We start from the raw sequence: 21,970 nt of genomic DNA on the forward strand, positions 1-21,970 counted from the left end.
CCCTCTTATCCCATGACAGCTTACTTTTCTTAAGAGCCTTTGATGAGGGACCTTGTCGAAGGCTTTCTGAAAATCTAATTACGCTATATCCACTGGATCCCCCTTGTCCATATGTTTGTTGACCGCTTCAAATAATTCTAGTAGATCGGTGAGGCATGATTTCCCTTTACAAAAACCATGTTGACTCTACCCCAACAAATTGTGTTCATCTATGTGTCTGATAATTCTATTATTTAATGCACTTTCAACGAATTTGCCTGGTACTGAAGTTAGGCTTACTGGCCTCTGGAGCCTTTTTAAAAAATTGGCATCATATTAGCTATCCTCCAGTCATCTGGTACAGAAGCTGAATTAAATCATAGGTTACATACCACAGTTAGTAGTTCTGCAATTTCATATTTGAGTTCCTTCAAAACTTTGTCCTGGTGACTTATTACTGTTTAATTTATCAGTTTGTTCCAAAATCTTCTCTAATGACACCTCCATCTGGCATAGTTCCTAAAAAAGAACATGATTGCTTCTAATCAGCTTGACTCTAGTCAGGTTCTATTTTGGGGCTGATCTGGCCAGACATGAAAAGTAAGATATATGAATGTCGGAAGAGCCAGATGGGAGGCTGCCATCTAAAAATACCAAATTGATGTTTTCTAGAGGCTTGAAGACCATACTCCTTATTGGGTGAAATTAAGGCAAAGGCCAAGACATGGTCCAACGGTGAGGGCACTCTCCTGGGACTTGCGAGACCTGGATTAAATTCTCTCCTTCACCACAGACTTGCCTATGACCTTGGGCTAGTCAAGTAATTTAGTCTCTCTCTACCTCAGTTGCCCATCTGTGTAAAAAAAAATAGGTGGGGGATAATTATACTTCCTTATCTCACAGGGGTGTTGTTAGGATAAATACATTAAAGACTGGAGGTGCTCAGATACTATGGTGATGGGGACCGTATAAGTACCTTAGATAGACAGACATCACAAGACACATGCACCACTTAAGCCCTCAAAATAGGGATTTACGTAGTGTTTAGCCCTTGTGAACAGTGGTGAATTTCACCTTTAAACACTTACACACTGTAGCAGAGTCTCTATTACAGCAAGCACATGATCTTTGATAGTAGTGGTAATGTATCATTTTTGGAATCAAAAGCTGGTGGGAACCTTGGATAACATGACAGTACGTTGACTAATATACAGGCTGTTTGTTTTAAAGTTTTTCAGACTTTTACAATTTGATCTGCAGTTCAGCTATATTGACAGATGTCTTTTACAAAGTCTTCATTATATTCTTTGGTTTTAATGGATTTTCTTTTTCTTTTTGTTTGTTTGTTTGTTTTCCTATTAAGTAAATGTAATCAACAAGTTAAAAGTTTCCAATCTGAATTTCTTATTCTTACATCCTAGCTTACCCTTCTGTATGTGACAGTCAGCAAGGCTGTCAAAGAGAGGAAGCACCCTCATTCCATGACAGTGAGACAGAGGCCTCAAAGCTGGAACAAGAGTATGTACACAAGGTGTATGAAGAGATCGCAGCACACTTCAGCAGCACCAGGCATAGTCCATGGCCCAAAATTGTTGAGTTTCTTAGGACTTTACCAAAAGGCTCTATAGTGGCTGACATAGGTTGTGGAAATGGGAAATATCTTGGAATCAACAAGGACTTGTACATGGTAAGTCACTGATGTTATTTGTCTTCTCTTATTGTTGTTGTTATTTGTGTTATTGTGATGCCTAGGACCTCCAGTCATGGACTGGGACCCCATTGTGCTAGGCACTGTACAAACACAGAATTAAAAGATGCTCCCAGCCCCAAAGAGCAATTACCGATTGTCCTAAGTTTGCACCAGGGGCGGCTCCAGGCACCAGTGCAGCAAGCGCGGGGGGCGTGCCGGTCGCCGTGAGGGCAGCAGTCAGGCTGCCTTCAGCAGCATGCCTGCGGGAGGTCTGCCGGTCCCGCGGCTTTGGCGGCAATTTGGCGGCAGGTACGCCGAAGGCGCAGGACCGGCAGATCACCCGCAGAAACGCTGCCAAATCCGTGTGAGCAGTGGACTGCCCGCAGGCATGCCGCCGAAGGCCGCCTGACTGCCGTGCTTGGGGTGGCAAAAAACATAGAGCTGCCCCTGGTTTGCACATTCCATTTGTCACCTTTTCTTTTTTTCTTTTTGGTTTACAAATCAAAGTATGTTATAGTGGAAAATTGTAGTGAATAATTACAATGATCTGTATTCACCACTGCCATGAAAAACTTGCTAAAGGGGCAAATGGTCAGACAATTTCAGGTGTCCCGGTAGATTTTCCACTTGGAAGGTGGGTGGAAGGGATGTGGGGATGTCTCTGAAACTGCAGTACCAATAAGATCTCCAAGGTGTATCTGCAAGGTGTGTCCTCTGTATACTGCACCATGGTCCTCTTTCTCTGGCAGCATGGCTTACTTGGGAACTGGGCTTCCATTGGCTGTCCTCATCACGACTGCAACAGCTCTCACCCCTACACAAACACATCTTCAGTGTGTACAGAAGTGAAGAGAAGAAAGTGGAATTTTCAAGGAGCATCAAGTTCAACACAGACTTTCAATTAGAACTCTACCAAATTTTGAGGGGAGCCTGTAAAGTAAAGTGACTGCTCCCCAGTCCTCCGCTTCCCCCCAAACCCTAGCCATGCAGCACACTCAAAGAGGGCTTCTGTGAGTTCTCAGGGATGAAGGGAACTGCCACTAAGCCACCATTCTCCCCCACTTTGTTTTTTATGACATTTCACCCCTTCTTTGTGCTCTTTTGTTTCCTTCTACATTACACAATGACAGGGTGCATTTGACCCTATGCAAGTGATACGTCTTTCTCTAAAAATATCAAAAAGCAGAATTGTTAAAAAAAATACCAGAGAGATGCGTCTATATAAAAATCTCTAGTTCCCGTGTATGCTAGTAGTTAGCAGTAGAGTGCCTCTTGCTGATGGAACAGGGTATAACATCAGATCCCCGTAGTGTGTAACGTCCACTAAATCTCTCCACAGATGCACTTTGCTAGAGACAGAAGCTAACACACTGGCATAATTTATAGTCAGTAGGTGCCACACCTTCTGTGGATTTTACTATCTGTGGTATTTATTTCTAATGTGCCATAGTACTCATGGAAGAAGCAAAGACAAGACCCCTGTGAAGAGCTTGTAGTCTAAGGATATGTCTCCACTGGAAACTTCAAAGTGCTGCCGCGGGAACACTCCCGCGGCAGTGCTTTGAAGTGCGAGTGTGGTCGCACGTGAGCGCCAGGAGAGAGCTCTTTCAGCGCTCCTGGTAATCCACCTCCACGAGGGGATTAGTGCCGAGCGCTGGGAGCCTGTCTACACTAGCACTTTAAAGTGCTCAGACTTGGTGCGCTCAGGGGGGTGATTTTTCACCCCCGTGAGCCAGCAAGTTAGAGCGCTATAAAATGTAAGTGTAGACAAGCCCTCAAACCCCATTTGCAGGTTTGGGGCCTACATTTCAGAATAAACAAACAAGGAAAAGAGTGCAAAATAAAAGGGCACCATTCAAACTTTTTCAGCCTGGCATGCATAAGAGGGGCAACTGTAGGCAATTTTCTGCCCAAGGTGAACTTCCTGCAGCATGGTTCTCCTGTCTCCTTGTTCATCTTTTCTAGCCATGTTTTATTCTTTATCAGTTTATTTAATGTAACCTTTGACATTTTGTATGCCGTTCAGTATTTGTTTAAAAAAAACAAATATACTGGGCCAGATCTTCACTGGTTAAAATTGGCATAGAGCCATTGAAGTCAGTAGAGCTACACTGATTTATGCCAGCTAACGATCTGGCCTACTTGGCCTCCTACGTAATATTGCTTCTGTTCCCCTTTAATCTCCTTTCTGATCAATAAATCTTGGTGTAACATTTCTTCCTTGTTCCTCTTTTCCTTTCATACCAGTTTTTGTGATGTATAGTTTTTCCATCGCCCCTTTTCTCTTCCTCTGACCCTTCTCCTTTCATTGCTGTGATTGTGTTCTTGCAATTTCTTGTCTCCCTTCAGTCACTCGTTCTTTCTCTCATCTTCCTTATTGATCCCTTTCTCTTTTCCCATCCTCAAAGACACCCTCTATCACTAACATTCACTAATCTCCTGTATCCTGTCATTCAACTGTATCTTCTGCCCACTGGCACATACCCCCCCCACACTCACTCTCCTCCCTTCCCAACACAACGACACACACTCACACAAATATTAAACAAATGATTTTTTTTTTCAGTGTAGAAGAAATGCAGATATTTCAAAGTTAAAAGAGATCATGACACTTTTTGTAGAGCTACAGGTTTCCCTTAATTCTTTGGCTAAAAAACCCTCCTCGGTGTTATACAGCGAGTCTGCTCCTGCTCTTTAGCCCAGAAATGTCTGCATTTGAGCAATGAATTGATTCATTTATGTGTTTAGATTGTAAAATAGTTTGGAATCCTTCAGGCTGAAAACATCATTACAATGTAAAATATTGTCATTAGTAATAATAGAAGTCTGACTTGTTTATCTGTTTCAGGAGTTTGTCCTACTATTTATGCTCAGCTATAAAACATAAGCTATTATTTAAAGCCCTGCAAGTATTTGTAATACAGCTGTTTGCATTACTGATGTCACAAGCCAGAAAGAACCAACTGATTTATAAGCAGACATGCTTATGCCTGACTCCTCTGGCCTGAAAATAATTATTAGTCCACTGGTATGTCAAGTACATTGCAGTCTTTCATTCCTGACTGAGTGCTCTCCAGAAAGAAAAATCTGCACATCTAACCAGAGAGGAAAAAGTTCTTCAAGTGATGGTCCCTGTGCGAATTCCACCCATGGATATATATGGGGGGAGGGATAGCTCAGTGGTTTGAGCATTGGCCTGCTAAACCCAGGGTTGTGAGTTTAATCCTTGAGGGGACCACTTAGGGATCTGGGGCAAAATCAGTACTTGGTCCTGCTAGTGAAGGCAGGGGGCTGGACTCGATGATCTTTCAAGGTCCCTTCCAGTTTTAGGAGATAAGATATCTCCATTAATTAATTTATTAATGCACGCCATACATCTGAGTCCAGAGATCTTTAGCAAGCCATGTCCATTGGTCCGCACATGCGCAGTTGCTCTCCTCAGGGTCCAGCCCAAGCATATAAGGAGTGGTAGGGACTACTACCTCTCCCTCCAGTTCCTTCTTACTGCCTCACGGTCTGAGTCAGAATCTTCTGTGTCCACAGCTTCTTCCGTTGTTTTCTTTCTTCGATCTGCTGTTATATATATATATTTTTTTCACTATTTTAGAATTTATCATTTTAGTACTTAGTGTAGTGTAGTTTAGTTAATTCTTTCCCTATCTTGGGGAATTTCTTCTCTGAGAGGAAGAACTGTGGCCAGAGTCCTGGGATTTAAGAAGTGCGTTTTCTGCCCCCGCTCCTTTTCAGAGAGCGCCGAACACCAACACTGCTTTTTCTATCTTGGTGAAGCTCACGTCTTTGTTAAGTGCACTATCTGCCACTTTTCCCCTCCCCAGACTCGTGAGGCTTGAAAGCTCAAACTGAGGAAGCACCTCATGAAAAAAGCCATGAGACACCCCAGTAGGATCCAGGCTGGGGAAACTCCCCCCCCATACACCGGTCCCTCCAACGGGCAGCAACCCTCCAGGCATGAACTCAGGAGATGAATCTACAACTTTCAAGCCTAAAGAATCCAAGGCTTCTCATGAGTGTAAGGGGACACTCACAATCATAGAACAGTTCCTCTTCAAAATCTGCCCTGAAAAGAAAGGATCCCTCCTTGACTCCATCCAAGTCAGATGAGTCTTCGTACATGGGTCCAGATAGACTTAGGTCTGAGTAAACCTCCTCTAAAGAATGTGATGCTCCATGACATGTGATACCGATCTCAGTGTCGACATATAAACCAAGAACTGTCATCCACTACCTTCACCATCCAGATCAGACTCTGTGCCAGTACCAACACAGCACCCTAAGAAGATCTGAGACCTGTGTCTCCCCGGAGGACATTTTTACCCTTCCTTATCCTCAGTTCCCTGTCCCCTCGGGACCTTATTTAGAGATATTGTCACACCGAAGAAGAAACCACATCAAGAACACAGAGCGAACCTGAGTACCCATCCATCGGTACCGACGGTTGTAATGGTCGATTGGGAACCAACCCTCTCATTGAATGAGTTGGAGGCCCCAGATGAACCTCTGTCCCTACATAGGCAGGCGAGTCCAGACAGAAGCTCCAGGAGATTGGGGTTCAGTCCTGTGCCAAGATAGGACTTTCCAAGGGTCTGATGGTTCTCAATGCTATGGAGTCGGCCCCAACCTATTGACCCCTCACATTGGCCTTACTGGGGCCTCTGGGGTCCTTACTTTAGGCACCCTGGATCCATGCATGAACGTTATCTATCCTAGCCAACACCAATGGCTCCATCAGAGTATGACGAGAAGAAAGTTGATCTGGATCTGATGGTTCCAGTGGTCATCTCTTTGTTCTCCCCAGATGAGGCTGTCACCCTGTCTTCACCATCTCTCCCTGATGATCACAGGCAATATCAGGTGCTTGTACAAAAAGTGGCATCTGAGCTCCAGACTGAGCTCGAGAAGGTCCTCCAAATACCTCAACATAGGCTATTGGACATCTTGCAACCCTCAGCTCCCAGTTGAGTGGTCCTATCATCAGTAAGGCAATTATGGATCCAGCCAGGGTAGCATGATACACTCCTGCCTCATGCAATCCCATTCCAAAAAAGGCAGAGAAGTGCCATTTCATCCCACCTTTCATCTTGTTTGACTACTGCTTACTAATCTCCCATGTGTGGAATACACATAGGGACCAGCACTCAAAGGAAAAGAGGAGGTGACTTACCTGTAACTGGAGGTTCTTTGAGATGTGTGGTCCCTATCTGTATTCCAGTATCCACTCTCCGTCCCCTCTGCTGTGGATCATGACAGGATTCACAATAAGAGAAGGAACTGGAGAGGTGTTGGTCCACACTGCCTCTTATGCCCTCAATTCTGAGCAAGAGGACAGGTGTGGAATACAGATAGGGACAACACATCTCAGGTAACCTCCAGTTACAGGTAAGTCACCTCCACTTTTTCAAAGACTCAAGTCAGCTGAGCACAGGACGGACTTTGGTTTGTTCTAACAGCTAAGGGGTGGGCTATAAGGAAGAGATGATGCGCTGACACAACCAGGATGTGGATGGTCTGATCTACTAATCAGAGCTGGGGTTGGGAGTCAGGTTAGGTCTGATATCAGGATGTCAGTGTCTGAGACAGGCCAGAGGCCAAACAGAGGTCAGGAAGCAGGTAGGGTCAGGTTACCGGGAGATCGGCAGTAGGAGCAGGTATCTCAGGGGAACAGTCAAAAGCAGGAAGAGCCCAGTTGCATGGACAACTTCCTGTTTCTGAACTGGGTTTATATAGATGCTATGAACCAATCAGGACGACCAGCATTCTCCCAATCTGAGTCCAGGACTGGGGTCCTCTGTAAGGGTTCAGCTCCTATTCTGATAACAGTTAGCAGGCCGCAAGGGGGCACGTTGGAACTTACTAGTGCTGACGTGCCCTGTGGACCAAGGTTCAAGACAAACAGTCACTGATGTATATTTTGCAAAATTAACAGATGACACAAAATGATTAAGGGTGGTCAAGGCTAGATATGACTATGAGGAACTTCAGAGAGACCTAACAAAGCTTGGTGACTCAGCAGCACAGTGACAGATGCAATTGGTTGACAAATGCAAGATAATGCAGATTGGAAGAAATAATGTAAACTAGTCATAAGTGTTATATATGCTAAATTAACTCTAACCACTTAGGAAAAACATCTGGGTGTTCTTGGGGACAGCTCAGTGAACACATCTCAGGGCATGGAAATAGTCAAAAAAAGCCAACAAACTGTTAGATTGTTTAAAAAATGAGAGAGAATTCTAATGAAAATACTATAATGCCACTATGTAAATTATTGGGATTCCCTCCCTGGAATACAGTGCTCAGTTCTAGTTGCCCTATTTCAAAAAAAGACATAGCAGAAACATAAGAGGTCTAGGGATTGGGGATTAAAATGAATACCGGCATTGAGAGACTATGGTATGAAGAGAGACTGAACATATTAAAAGTTTCAGAGTAGCAGCTGTGTTAGTCTGTATCCGCAAAAAGAACAGGACTACTTGTGGCACCTTAGAGACTAACAAAATTATTTGAGCATAAGCTTTCGTGGGCTACAGCCCATTCTTCGGATTCATAGAATGGAACATATATTGAGGAGATATATATACACATACGGAGAGCATGAAAAGGTGGGAGTTGTTTTACCAACTCTGAGGCCAATTAAGTAAGAGGAAAAAAAACTGTACTCGGCTATCTTGATTATCACTTCAAAAGTTTTTCAGAGTATGTCTGAGCCTGATCACATTTCATACATTGTTTTAGCCCCATTGACTTTGGTCAGATATTAATGTGAACTGAGGAGGGGAGTGGAATTTGCAGAGTACGCTCGTTTTGGCAGGTGAAGTATCAGGATAATAGTGTTGCTCCTGGGGAATTCTGTGCCACTACACAGTGCAGAATTTTGCAGAAATTAATGGGTTTTTTTTACATAATTTCCTTTCCCCCATAGAAATGGGCTGCAGTGCTTCTGGCTACCACCCGGGGCCACTGGACCTGGCAGAGCCCAGCTCGCACATAGAAGACACTGCAGAGAAACAGGAACTTGGTTGTCATAGGGGTTTCTTTAACTCTCAACTCCAGAGGGAAATTGTGTGTGTGTATGTATTGTTTCAGACATACTTGCTGATGGGTATTTTGAAATAAATTACCAAAATAATTTAAATCGGTGTGATTATGTAGTGTTATTTTGAGAAATAAGCTTTGCAGAATTTTAAAATAGTGTGTGCAGAATTTTTAATTTTTTTGCGCAGAATTCCCCCAGGAGTAAGATACAGAGAATCAAATCTTTCCTCCCCTTGACTGATGGAGGTATTTGACCCAGCATTTTTCTCAGTAACTGTGGTCTGCCCTTACATGACAATACTTATTAGTTCCTTTTAAGAGGTGTCTCTGTATTCATAACACCTATTCAGAACTCTCAGCCCAGATACTCTAGGACAGGAGGCAGTGACACATTGCTGAGAAATTGAGTTATTTTATTAAGGCACAAATATATCGATGCTGCTATGCAGCCTGAAGTATTTTGACCTGCAGATGTTGGCAAGTAAAGAGAAGGAACTGAGACAAGTAGTTTCTGTGTGTAGGCAGTGTGCTGTAGAGGTTACAGTCCATTTTTAGAAAGGGTACTTTAAATAGCAGCTCTAACAGCAATTCAAAGTTAAGGTACATCTCATGGTGTTTTAATCTTTAGGCACTGTCTGAAAATGTCCCCACAGCTGTCTGTGCTATTGTGTTTGCTTGACTTTCTTTAGATGATTACACAGAGCCTTGTCTAGTCAGGTATTATTGTGTGACAATGGAACTAGCATGAATTCAGGCACACTCAACAAAACCAGCTATGCTGTAATGGCTGTATTATTCTGTTACAATAGAGAACAGCAATTGCATGACAATCAGAAACTCAGGTGAAGAATTTTGAGTGAGAGATGGAATCAGAGCCTCATTTAGTTAGGACAGAAACTGACAGAAGATTATGCATCTGATAAAATATGAGATCCCAGTGGTTTTTTGACTCCCGCAGGTATTTCATTGTTGTAATGTATGCAAAGGAGCCAGAGAAACTGATTTTCACCAAACAATTCCCTGGTTTTTTTAGCTGGTTTTCGTTACAGTTATGTCATTGTTTTTAAGCACAACTTTGATATCTACGTCCAGGGCTTTTGTTTTCTTATAATGCCATATTTCAGCCTAGGCCACTACAATGACCTAAGTTCAAAGCCCACTGAAGTCAGTGCAAAGACTCCTATTGAATTCAATGGGCTTTGGATCTGACTCCAGGTTTCCAGCATGCTGAAGCAGGGGTGGTCATGTGTGAATGCACATGGGAAGGTACAGCATCCCCAAGGAGCTACAGCATAAGCTTGAAGGGCATTGTAGCCTTGCATTTTCAGAATTTCCATTTTTAATTGGGATGGCACTTTGATGGAAAATGCAAACAAACAGTTACTGTGTGAAAGTGTATCAAGTAGACCTTGGCAAGAATATTGACATTAGTGAGAAATGTAATAAATAAGATGTAAAATGGTGGGTTTTATTGTAGCAAATTTGCACTTTTATAGCACCCCTTGTCCAAGGATCGCAAAGTATTTTACAAACTTTAATTAATGATTTACTTAATTTAAGTATTAAGTTATTCAGATATAGCATTTTACCTTTTCTGCAGTGAGACATCGGTCTATTTCTCCCCACTCCGTTTCCCCTCCCAGTCTAGGATCAGCCAGGATTTAGAGTATCACATAAAATGTACCTTTTTTCAGGAAGGGGAGTAAAGGGTTTGGTGCATTATTAGTGCAAGTTGGTGGAAGTATCAGGGCTGCATTCGGTATGCTGTCCTCCCAGAGGAGATGGCATTTCAGTGAGCCTGGTGGCATGTGAAAGCAGATAGGAAGAACTGACTTACAAAGTATCCCTGGAGCCAGTTCTGTGTGTTGGGTAGTGGTCAGACTGCACTGACTAAAGACTGGGCAGGCAGTCTGTTTTGGGGAGCCTCCATTGTCCTACTCTCTCAATAAAGAGTAACTGAAGGGGTGAAAGATCTTGTGGTGGGGTGGCTGGGGGATGAAGGGAGAACTCCAAAAGAACAGGTGAGCAAGGAGCACAAAACAAGTGAACATACTGATGTATACGAGTTGCTTCTGATATTATGCCAGTGAGAGATGAACCTCCCATTTTAGACACAGCATATTATTTCCAAAGGCATCTTGGTTCTGTGCGGTAGAAAACAAAACACTACGTGAAGGAAATGCTAAAGGTCTGACTCAGACCAGCTAAAGCAAGGGAATTTTTCTCTCTCGCTGTGGCTGTAGTCGTCTTTCTTGCTCTGTATGTGTGTGCGTGCGTGTGCGCACGCTTGCTAGAATGTAATTTGGTTCCTCGAGTCTCTCATGCTATTAGTTATAGCTGAAACGTTTCTCTGGGGAGCCATATAATTTCATTTGGTGGTTGGATTTCAGAATTAGATGTCGTTCTCTCTATCGGCATCAGATGAGTTGAATCAATCAGGTTCCAAGAGACTTAAATGAACTAATTCCACCAGGTGGAGTTAGTTATAATGAGGTAAAGTACAAAGAATATACATAATGATGGAATACTGTGACATACTGGGGCACAATCCAGACTAATGAGCAGCTGTGTCACCCCGGCTCTGTAACCTGGGGTGCACTTTACAATGCCTTGCTGCTACAGCCTCCTATCTGGACTGCTCACAAACAGCCTCTGGCATGTGTGTCACTGCCAGCTATGTCTGTGGGTGCTGCAGCCAGCCAGCCTCACTGTGGCTCTTACCAGCCTGGGCTATGTGGCAGGGTGACCCCAACACCCCCCCACCCAGATCTTCCCCCAGAAATGTCTGTCCTGTACAGTCCAGCCCTCTCCTAGCCAGTACAAATATATTAAATCTGGTATTCCTTTAAAGGAATAATATGCCATTTTATTATTTTAAATAGCTATCCAGACACTTCAATTTAAACACATTGGCTTAGCTTAGAGAAAGCAATAAAACAAGTTTGTTAACTACAAAGAGAGAGAGATTTTAAATGAGTACAAGTAATGAGGCATAAAAGTCAGAATGGTTACAAGAAAAATAAAGATAACATGTTTACTAGTATCTACTTAAGAAACTAACTTAGTTGCAAAGCAGACTTTCTCACCACATGCTCCAGCAGATTACTGGCCAAACTCTAAGGTCTAGACCCCTCCAGAGTCCAATGGCTGTTTCCTTTTGTCTTCTCAGGTGTGAAGAATGAGGTGGGAGGGAGAAAGAGGGGTGTTTTGGGGTGTCTGCCCCTTCTTTTTATAGTCCTGTCCCCCCTCTGAGAAGCATTTCCAGCTGGGAGTAAGGCTACAGGCGGTCTGGTGAAGAAAGGAAACTCCATGCTGTTTCTTTGCTAAGATGTAGATTTTTATCCCTGCTGGCCCCCTTCCTTGCCAAAGAATGGCCACTTAGCAGGGAATGGTCCATTAGCCTTGTTGACACCTCGCTGAGGCGTCAGCTTGCCCTTTGTCTCTGAGGAATTGGTTTAGCTACTTCCCAGACTTATCTGGGAAACATACTTCAGTCATGATTTCAGCGTATGTTCATAACGTTATATACAACACTGCTATGTGCATGTTGCCATATTATTGATCAGCAAATTATGAGTTTTTAAATGATACCTCACAAGGCATACCTTGTACAGACATTATTACAACAACATGTAGGGTGTGAACACAGGGGTGTATTCTGTCACAGCAACATAATAGTGTTTTTATCTATCTCTACCTAAACTTGGCTGAGGACTTAGCCTCTCCCAGGTTGTGTTGCCATTAATAATATCTTTATTTAGCATCTTTTGTCCCCAGGTTCCATTCCATATGACTTTACTAACTATATGTTATTAGAATCCTTTTACTCACCACTGAAATGCAGCCACCTCTGGATGAAACTATGGCAGCTGGGCTGCTAGAAGCCCAGTAGTGACAGTAGGTCTGCTTCACATGCTCCTCCCCATCCCACCCCCAAAGAATCTGCCTGTGGGGCTGCTGGAAGTGCTTACAAATCACCACTCTGCCCATTTTTCTCAATCCCCACCTTCCTTCCCTATAACTTCCCTTTTATTCTTCCATTTCTCTCTTCAGTCTAATGGGTTACATGGACTGCTCTTCCACAGCCCACATGTGGCAATTTAAGTGACTAAGAACTTGTTTACAATGGGGTTTCACCTGCCCAGCTGCAAACCCCAGTTCAGATATGCTTTTTGCCAGTGCAGCTTACTCTGGTGTAAAACAGAGTTGGATACGCTAGTGTAAACAATGTCTACATTAAGTAGCTTGCCCTGGTGGATCTACATCAGTGACTGAAATCGCAGTGTAGCTGAGGCCTTAGAAAATCAAGAAGACCCTGAAACTGCAATGAACAAGTGTCTAAAGATTGCAACCCCGGAAGGATTGTACAGAAATGCAATGCTTACATTAAGTGCTTTTTTTTTTGCAAGCAACCAGAGAGAAGCAGCAGCATCCATTGTGGAACTCCCTGTGGGCCAGTGTTCTATTCACAAAGAATAATGGAGAAAGATAAGAATGTGTGTGCCACAAAGACAGCCATTTAGGGGATTGCTGTCTAAAATAAAACCAGTTAAATCTGAGATGCAAGCCTCCTTCGAGGAAATAATAAAAGGTGTAAAACTCCTGGCTGCTAGAATGATTAGACTTGAGGCCATGCTCAACTGAACATTCAGCTACAGTACCTGATGCAGATAAGAGACTTCAGGTGGTTCAAAGCAAGGAGCTTGATTTGCTGAAATAAGAGAAGATTGAAAAGATTCCCAAAACGGATAAGAAAAGGGGGGACCCTTAAAAATATACAACTTACGTAGAGATGTGATGGATTCTCCATCACTTGAAACATCTAAATCAAGATTTAATGAATTTCCAAAAGAGATGCCTTTGCTCAACCAGAAGTGCTGGGTTTGATGCAGGAATCCATGGGTGAAATTCTATAATCTGTGTTTTGCAGATCTTTCTAGGTGATCATACTGCTCCCCCGCTCTCCCCCTCCCCACCCCGGCCTTAAGATGTGTAACTATATATGGAAATGCTGCAGAGAACTCCTGGGGAAAGAGGAAGACGCACCTATGCATTTAGACTGAGCATGCCATGTCCTGTTTACACAGTCGGCTGCACTGTCTTGCCATAGGGATATGATTATCTTGCTGCATGAGAACCAGGGTCACCTAAGGTACGTCTATCAGCCAGCAGCAAAGAACCTCTGAGCCCAGGCTCATGGGAAGCGACAGACTCAGGCTCACGGGGTTCATGCTATCGTGATCAAAATAGCTGTGTAGATAGCGCTCTTAAGTTATGGCTCAGGCTCTAAAGTCCATCCCCTGCCCCAAGTTTCAGAGCCTGAGCTCCAGCTCAAGCTGCAGCGTCTACACCGTTATTTTCAGTGCAATAGTGTGAGACCCAAGAGTCTGAGTCTCTCGACCTGGGCTTGGAGGCTCAGAGAGCAATGTAAGGGAGAGGGTCTGCTAGATGATAATACGGGGGCACTTCTCTGTCTCCAAAATGCTTTGTGAACATGAAACTTCACCATATCACTCTGATGGTGAAGTGATATTTTTCCCTAGCTCACCCCAGCAAGTCAGTGACGGAGCCCAGAGTTCTGACTCCCTGTCTCTGGCTGTAAATGCCGGACAACATCTCACAGGACAAAATCGCCTCCCCACTGTGGAAAAAAAAATATCATAAAAAATAATGGGCCACTCCATTGAACTCACCCAGTTTACACTAGCTGAGGGTCTGGCTCATTGTTTTTAAAAGACTTGAGCCAATGTGTATTCATTTTGAAGTGATACAAGGTATAGTTCTCACACTGTAAACTATAAAATGATGGCATATGGGAATTATAATTCTTTGATAACTATATATAAAAAAGTCATATTGTGCTTATCCTAGTAAGGATCTTAAACTTGCTTAATTCCTGTAAGAGACAGATTTATGGTGATTCTCTGTGTTCAGTCCTTATGCATATACACACAGGTTCTATCATAATTACATTAAATGCAATGTTATATTAAGCCTAGTGAACCTTTTGTAGATCCGCTATGCGTTGTAACCGACATGTTTCAAGGTCTCCTTGTTCATCACAAGATCAAATCTTTTTGTTTTGGGCAGTGGAGTCACTTTAATAAGTATGACATTATAAGTAAGCCTGACTTCACAATTATTTCATATAATTTAGATGCAAATTAGGACCTCACATTCTGGCTGTCCTGTGATTTGTTCTTCTCAGTTAGTTTCAGTTTACTGGATTTCGTTAGTGTACAGTGTGGTCTCTTTCAAGGTCATTTCTGTGGTTTTTATTTCATTCACACTACCAAGCCCATTTCTACTGTACAAATGTAGGGCCAAATTGTCCCGGACAGACGAAAGTCGGCACCTGTGATCCAAGCCCAGTGCAGGGTGGCACTCAGAGGAAAGCTGGAATCACCCAGTGTAGGTAACTGGGCATGGTCAGGTTCTGCCAGCCCCTGTAGGAGGAACCGTAGGGGATTCTGTGACAGACTGGTAATGAGCTGTCGAGCCTATCACATGAAGGTCATCAGTTTGAATTCAGCTCAGGGCGAGAGTGATCAGAAGATACTACCATTGGTTTCCAATGTGAAACAAGTTGGGATCTCTGCCTAGTTCTTCATGGACTAGTATCCTCCTCCTGTCAATCACCAGCCAAATTAGGCACCATTTGGCTCAGGTTTTGGTAAGCTCTGTGGAGAGGCCAAAAATAGAAATTGAACAACATTAAATTGATCCCTTCAGGGCTGCACTGAGGCACTTGGGCAGGGCAGTGTGTGCAAATTTGCAGTGCCACTGTCCATGCTGTACCTGGCTTTTATTGTGTAAAAGGATTCCATTTTCCTGAGCTGTCAATTCAGCAGTTTTCGCAACAGTTACATTTACTCTGGGCCAAATCTTGCAGTTTCTTCACTTGGGCAAAACTCTGACTGAGGTCAATACGAATTTTGCCTGAGTCAGATCACAAAATTTGGCTGGAAATTTGCAAACAAGCCTTAATTGTATGCTCAAAAGCTAAGCTAGATTGAACCTAGAAAATGTGATGGTATTATGGATAACTCAGCTCTTTCTTACACTCTCTCTCCATATAGTAATTTTTACAAATTAATGCAGCAGAGATTTTTTTAATTTAAACTATGCTGTCACCTTTAGTAAACTGATTAGTCAGAACATGTTGTTTGCTATTCTTCTCCCATTCAGGCTGACTTGGAATTCTTTTTGTTTCAAATAAAACAAACACTGCCAGCAAATATTATTTAGGAATCTTGTTTTCCATTATCTGCCTATTGATGATTGTTTAAAACAAAATTAAATTTAATATTTCCAGCCAACATGCATTTGAAATATATTTTGGTAGCTTGATTATTAAATTCAATACAAGTGGCAGACCTGGAAATCAAAGAGATGTGTGCATCACTGCAGGGTTGTTTTACAGAAGTCCCTTGCTCATCGCTGATTTATTCTTTTGATGTAAGGCATGTAAAAGGATGTTTGTAGATGCTGTTTCTCTTCACTCTTGACTTGAATGCAGAGGAAAGTACAAACTAAGGAAATATCATATTATGAAATCTGCCCTAAGACTGACCCTGTGGCCCATCTTCCTTGGGGCTGGGAAGTCTATACCGACACATTACACATTCCCGTACTCAAACAGAAACTAGGAAGTGTTGATGTGTTTTGAATCTTTATAGCAATTACTACAGTGACACAAGTAGCAGCACCACCAGAGTTAGAGCTCAATTGCTTTATTCCATTGGAAAATCCAACTCTGGGAGTTCAGTATTTTAGCGGTTCAAAATTTTATCAGACAAAAATTTGGCATCTGGGAGCCAAATCCTGGCTCCAATGAAGTCAATGAATGAGAGTTTACCATTGTTACAGGAGTTTAGTTGTTGGATGTTACCCAAGTTTTTAAAGGCAAGGGGTTACCAGTCAAACACATTGCACTGCTCACACGGTGCAGAGTGGTTGGATAATAAGTAGCCAATGAACAGTTTCTGACACCACTTTCATGGTATTTATCCATACAGGATAGCATGTGAGATCTCTACTGAAAGCTTGTAAATTATTAATACTCATAATCATTACAAGATGCGTGTACAGGTAATATTTAAGGAATAATGTAACTATATTGAAATGATGCCTTATAGATTTGGAGTAAAAGTTAGTCACCAGGGAATCAGATGACTCGGTGATGACCCATTTAAGCAGGAGGGAGTTGTCACCTCTCCCTGGTTAGTCCGTAATTGTCTAGCTTTGCCCCATTTCCGAACAGTCGATGGAAAACCACGAAAGATAACTGCAAACAATTGAAACCACTTGGAGGTAAAAAGGGAACATTATACCAGACCAGAAATCACCCTGGCTGTGAGTAAAGACAAAAGACTGATTCAGTATATCACAGGGTAGAGAAAGACATTTTGCATCCATTCACTGAGGAGATATCTTGGGTGGGGGGGTCATGAAAGGTTGGATCCTGGTTCCTGGGAAGCCAGCCAGCTCTGCAACAGACTAAACTTTTCGGGTGGGGAAAACCTATTTATTAAATAGGAAAGGTCATTAATAAGCACAGGTCCTAATTCGCGTTGTATGATTTTGTTTTCTGTTGTCACCATTTGTTTCCATTTCTCTTGTCTAGTGGAATCCCTATTCTTTCTTAATTAAAGTTTCTTTTGTTTTATTATAAGTTTTGTTTTATTATAAGTGCTCACAAGTACTGTACATTATACAGGAGTGGTGATATAAGGGTGGTAAACTGGGGTTCACTGTTCCTTTTAAAGCAGGGGATGTGGGATTTCTGTGAGTAGCCAGTGTCGGGATGGATATCACAGGGGAATATTTCAAGGGGACTGGGGCCCATCGATTGTTAATCTGCAAGGTAAAGACAGGATTGGCATAGCCCAGAGGAGAGCGTTTGAGTGCCTGGCAGGCTAGTGGTGTTAAGGAGCAAATCCCCAGCTAGCACAGGCAAGGCTCCCTCATGCTGGAGGCAGGAAGTAACAATGGTGGCTCATAGCCTGGGTACCTTGAGAACTATCCCAAGCAGTCCCAAGGCTATTCTAACTCACGCTTTTCAGAACCAAGGATCCATAATCAACAGCCTGAGAGTCCAGTATCCCACAAGCTAATTTTAAATGAGCAGCAACAAAAAAATAATTTTTTTTCTCCCTTTAACTAAAACTAAAATGTATCCAGTGTAGTGTCTGAACAGAAGAGACTGATGGAGCCATTCATGTAACTATCTTCCTGTGAAAACGAGCAGTTTAACAATACCCTTTCTGTTACAGGTTGGCTGTGATCGTAGCCAAAATTTGGTGGACATCTGTGGAGAAAAGAAATTCCAGGCATTTGTCTGTGACGCATTGTCTGTGCCAGTTCGAAATAGTTCTTGTGATGCCTGCATCTCCATTGCTGTAATCCACCATTTTTCAACAGCAGTAAGTCCACTCTCACATCTGTAGATCTCACAAGAGGTCACCAGCTTGTCCCATTGGAAAGTGAACGGCAAAAGAGGATCTCGAAAGTGGGAGCGTAAGGAAATGGGAGGGAAAGAAAAGAGGAGAAGGTATGGACAGGGAAGATGAAGGCCTGAGGGGATGGATATAGCCACTTCATCCCTTCTGATTCCTTTCTCTTCTTGTCTCCTGCAACACCTTCCTCCTCAAAAACTTTCAACACTTTCCCTGCTCCCTGGCATTAAAAGGATCATAAGGTGAAGAGATGTCACATGTGGGGTGGTTGATAAGATCGGCCTGTGCTGCATCTTGATGTTGTTGTTATTATGTAGATTTAATATTTGTTTAGATTACTTAGACTGTAAGCTCTTTGGGGCAGGTATCATCTCTTTGCTATGTGTCTATACAGTGCCTAGCACAATGGGGCTGATGCCTCTAGACACTACTATAATACAAATATAAATAATAGTAATAATTTGTATTGCAGTAGCTCCTAGAATAATCCGTCAGAAATTAGGGCCCCAGAGTGCTAGGTTCTGGATGCACTGCACACATTAATTATAGAACAGGGTTGGAAGGGACCTCAGAAGGTCATCTAGTCCAACCCCCTGCTCAAAGCAGGACCAATCCCCAACCAAATCATCCCAGACAAGGCTTTGTCAAGCCTGACCTTAAAAACCTCTAAGGAAGGAGATTCCACCACTTCCCTAGGTAACCCATTCCAGTGCTTCACCACCCTCCTAGTGAAAAAGTTTTTCCTAATATCCAACCTAAACCTCCCCCACTGCACCTTGAGACCATTACTCCTTGTTCTGTTATCTGCTACCACTGAGAACAATCTAAATCCATCCTCTTTGGAACCCCCTTTCAGGTAGTTGAAAGCAGCTATCAAATCCCTCCTCATTCTTCTCTTCTGCAGACTAAACAATCCCAGTTCCCTCAGCCTCTCCTCATAAGACATGTGCTCCAGCCCCCTAATCATTTTTGTTGCCCTCCGCTGGAGTCTTTCCAATTTTTCCACATCCTTCTTGTAGTGTGGGGCCCAAAACTGGACACAGTACTCCAGATGAGGCCTCACCAATGTCGAATAGAGGGGAATGATCACGTTCCTCGATCTGCTGGCAATGCCCCATCTTAGACAGCCCAAAATACTGTTAGCCTTCTTGGCAAAAAGAGCACGCTATTGACTCACATCCAGCTTCTCGTCCACTGTAACCCCTAGGTCCTTTTCTGCAGAACTGCTGCCTAGCCATTTGGTCCCTAGTCTGTAGCAGTGCATGGGATTCTTCCGTCTTAAGTGCAGGACTCTGCACCTGTCCTTGTTGAATCTCATCAGATTTCTTTTGGTCCAATCCTCTAATTTGTCTAGGTCCCTCTGTATCCTATCCTGACCCTTCAGCATATCTATCACTCCTCACAGTTTAATGTCATCTGCAAACTTGCTGAGGGTGCAGTCCACGCCATCCTCCAGATCATTAATGAAGATATTGAACAAAACCGGCCCCAGGACCAACCCTTGGGGCACTCCACTTCATACCGGCTGCCAACTAGACATGTAGCCATTGATCACTACCCATTGAGCCCAACGATCTAGCCAGCTTTCTATCTACCTTATAGTCAGGTAGAGTCCCTGCCTCTAAGAGTTTACAATCTAAGCAGATGATGAGAAACACGTGAAGAAGACAGACAAAATGGAAGAAGGACATGATAGAGAAATGACTGAGTTTAGTATGATGATCAGCAGGCAGAGCACACCAGCTACCCTGGTTCACTTCTGCTCCTCCCCACAAATTGTCTTCATGTGCTTCCCCCTCCTTATCAGCTGCTTTTGCATCTCCAATCACTTCCCATTGCTTGCTGGGTGCTGTCCTAGGTGATAAGATTGCAATATATCTGTATTACAACTCAGACTTCCTTAGACATCGGAATCTGCAGTGGTATCACTGTCCCTGTCATTTTTCCACTCTGTGCAGACCCCCATGGTATTGTTCCACTTTCTCTTAAGAATTTGGTTTGATTGTATAGACATCTATGTTTCATTTGGTCTAGTTACAATTAATGACATTTGAGAGGAAGACCCTGCATTAGGATGCAGGAGACATTGATTAAATTCCTGGCTCAGTCTGAGACTTTGTGCCTCAATTCTCCATCTATAAAGTGGGGATCACAACACTTTGTCTGTCTGGTCTATTTAGATGGTAAGATTTTTGTGGCAGGGACTGTGTGTTTGTACAGCACCTAGCACAGTGGGGCCTGTATCTCAATTGGCACCTCTCAGTGCTACTTGTAATAAAAATAAATAAAATCAATACAGCTGATGTTACCTCATACTGTAGACAAAAAGTAGTCCCCATGCAGCTTTGGCCTAGCCCGTGTGCATAGTGGTTGACTACATTATGAATGAATTATTCCCCTGTCCCCTACTCATCATCACCCACTTGTAGGGAGTATGCTCACTTTTGTCAGGCTAAGATCACATAACCAAAAAGTAGGATGGAAAAAAAAAATCTCCAGTCTGTTTCGTACCTGGGGGTAGAGCAGGGAGGAATCATTTCTGTTCATTGCAGCAGTGGTGTTGCTGTCAGTTCCATTTCATTGTGTTCCTGCTTGTGCACTAACTTCATATGTACTCATTGAGTCTTTTCATTACTAGGAGAGAAGACTGGCTGCTGTCCGTGAATTAGCCCGGCTCCTAAGGCCTGGCGGAAAGGCACTCATTTACGTCTGGGCAATGGAACAAGAATACAACAAACAGAAGTCAAAGTACCTTAAGGAAAAGAGAGCTAGTAAAGGGAAAGAGGAGGAAATCAATACAGATGTGGCCTGGGGATTGTTCTGTGATCAAATGCATGATAACGGTAGCCAAGACTCAGCATGTTCTGACCAAGTCCTTAAAGATTCTAAGGACAAAGGCGGCAATGCAAAGCAGGTAATTCACTCCAAGCTGCCTGTTCATACTAACAGAACATCCTTTCATTCTCAAGATGTGCTGGTTCCCTGGCACCTGAAAGGGGGCACTAACAAGAAAGGGGAATGTGTCAAAGCCCTTCAGCTTCCAGCTGGTTCTAAGGAATTGCAAGAATTCAGTCCTGTTTTCCACCGCTATTATCATGTGTTCTGTGAAGGAGAACTGGAAACAGCCTGCAAAACCCTGGATTGCATAAGAATTCAAAAGAGTTACTATGATCAGGGAAACTGGTGTGTGGTTCTTGAAAAACAGTAACTGCTGCACTTCCTCCTGTGAATCTGAAAGAGATGCTATTTTCAGCCTAAATCTTTGCCTGTGATAGTACTGTGCAGAGGCATTTTAAAACCCATCCTGCAGTTGTTACTGCCTTTAAAATTGTACAATAAACACAGTTATTTTAAGACATTAGCCAAGGTTAGATGCTGGTTGTTGTCTCCTTGTGTTACTAAAATTATGGTAAAATTTGATATTAACAGAGAAATTTATTTTATTTTTCACAGTAGTAAAGAGAAAGAGAGAAGGGGTGAAATTCTGACCATGTGAAAGTCAGTGGCAAAACTCACATTGACTTTGGGGGGGCCAGGATTTCATCCAGGGCATATACTCCACTCTGTTACGCTAGTTTTATGCCAGTGTAACTGAACTTGCCTTGGTAAGGGTAGAACACTGCACTGCACCGGGATAGTATTGGAGCAGAGAACCAAGGCCATTATCAGGAAATTAACTTCGGTGTAACGTTAATGGTTGGTGAAGTAGAAAAAATGTGCAGTTAGGCACTTTGGCAGAAGATGTTGATGGGACACTGCACTGCTAAGTTCTCATTTCTTAGGCTTTGTT

General features: G+C 43.0%; 1 protein-coding gene across 7 annotated transcripts in view; it reads left to right on the forward strand.

Annotated features, from left to right (window-relative positions):
• ALKBH8 (alkB homolog 8, tRNA methyltransferase) overlaps nt 1-21,541 on the forward strand; it is an 83,798-nt gene extending 62,257 nt beyond the window's left edge. For 6 of the 7 annotated variants that reach the window (XM_054015540.1, XM_054015538.1, XM_054015539.1 and 3 more), the window contains 3 exons: nt 1,401-1,666; nt 17,998-18,147; nt 20,819-21,541. In XM_054015540.1, coding sequence (XP_053871515.1) covers nt 1,401-1,666; nt 17,998-18,147; nt 20,819-21,388 — 986 coding nt within the window. In that variant the 3' untranslated portion in view covers nt 21,389-21,541. Of the gene's footprint in view, nt 1-1,400; nt 1,667-8,609; nt 8,755-17,997; nt 18,148-20,818 lie in introns of those variants that run through there. The other variant, XM_054015544.1, reaches the window with a different exon arrangement.
• Nucleotides 21,542-21,970: the final 429 nt, after the last annotated feature.

This window comes from Malaclemys terrapin, chromosome 1 (genome assembly GCF_027887155.1).
Source record: "Malaclemys terrapin pileata isolate rMalTer1 chromosome 1, rMalTer1.hap1, whole genome shotgun sequence".
Lineage (NCBI taxonomy): Eukaryota > Metazoa > Chordata > Testudines > Emydidae > Malaclemys > Malaclemys terrapin.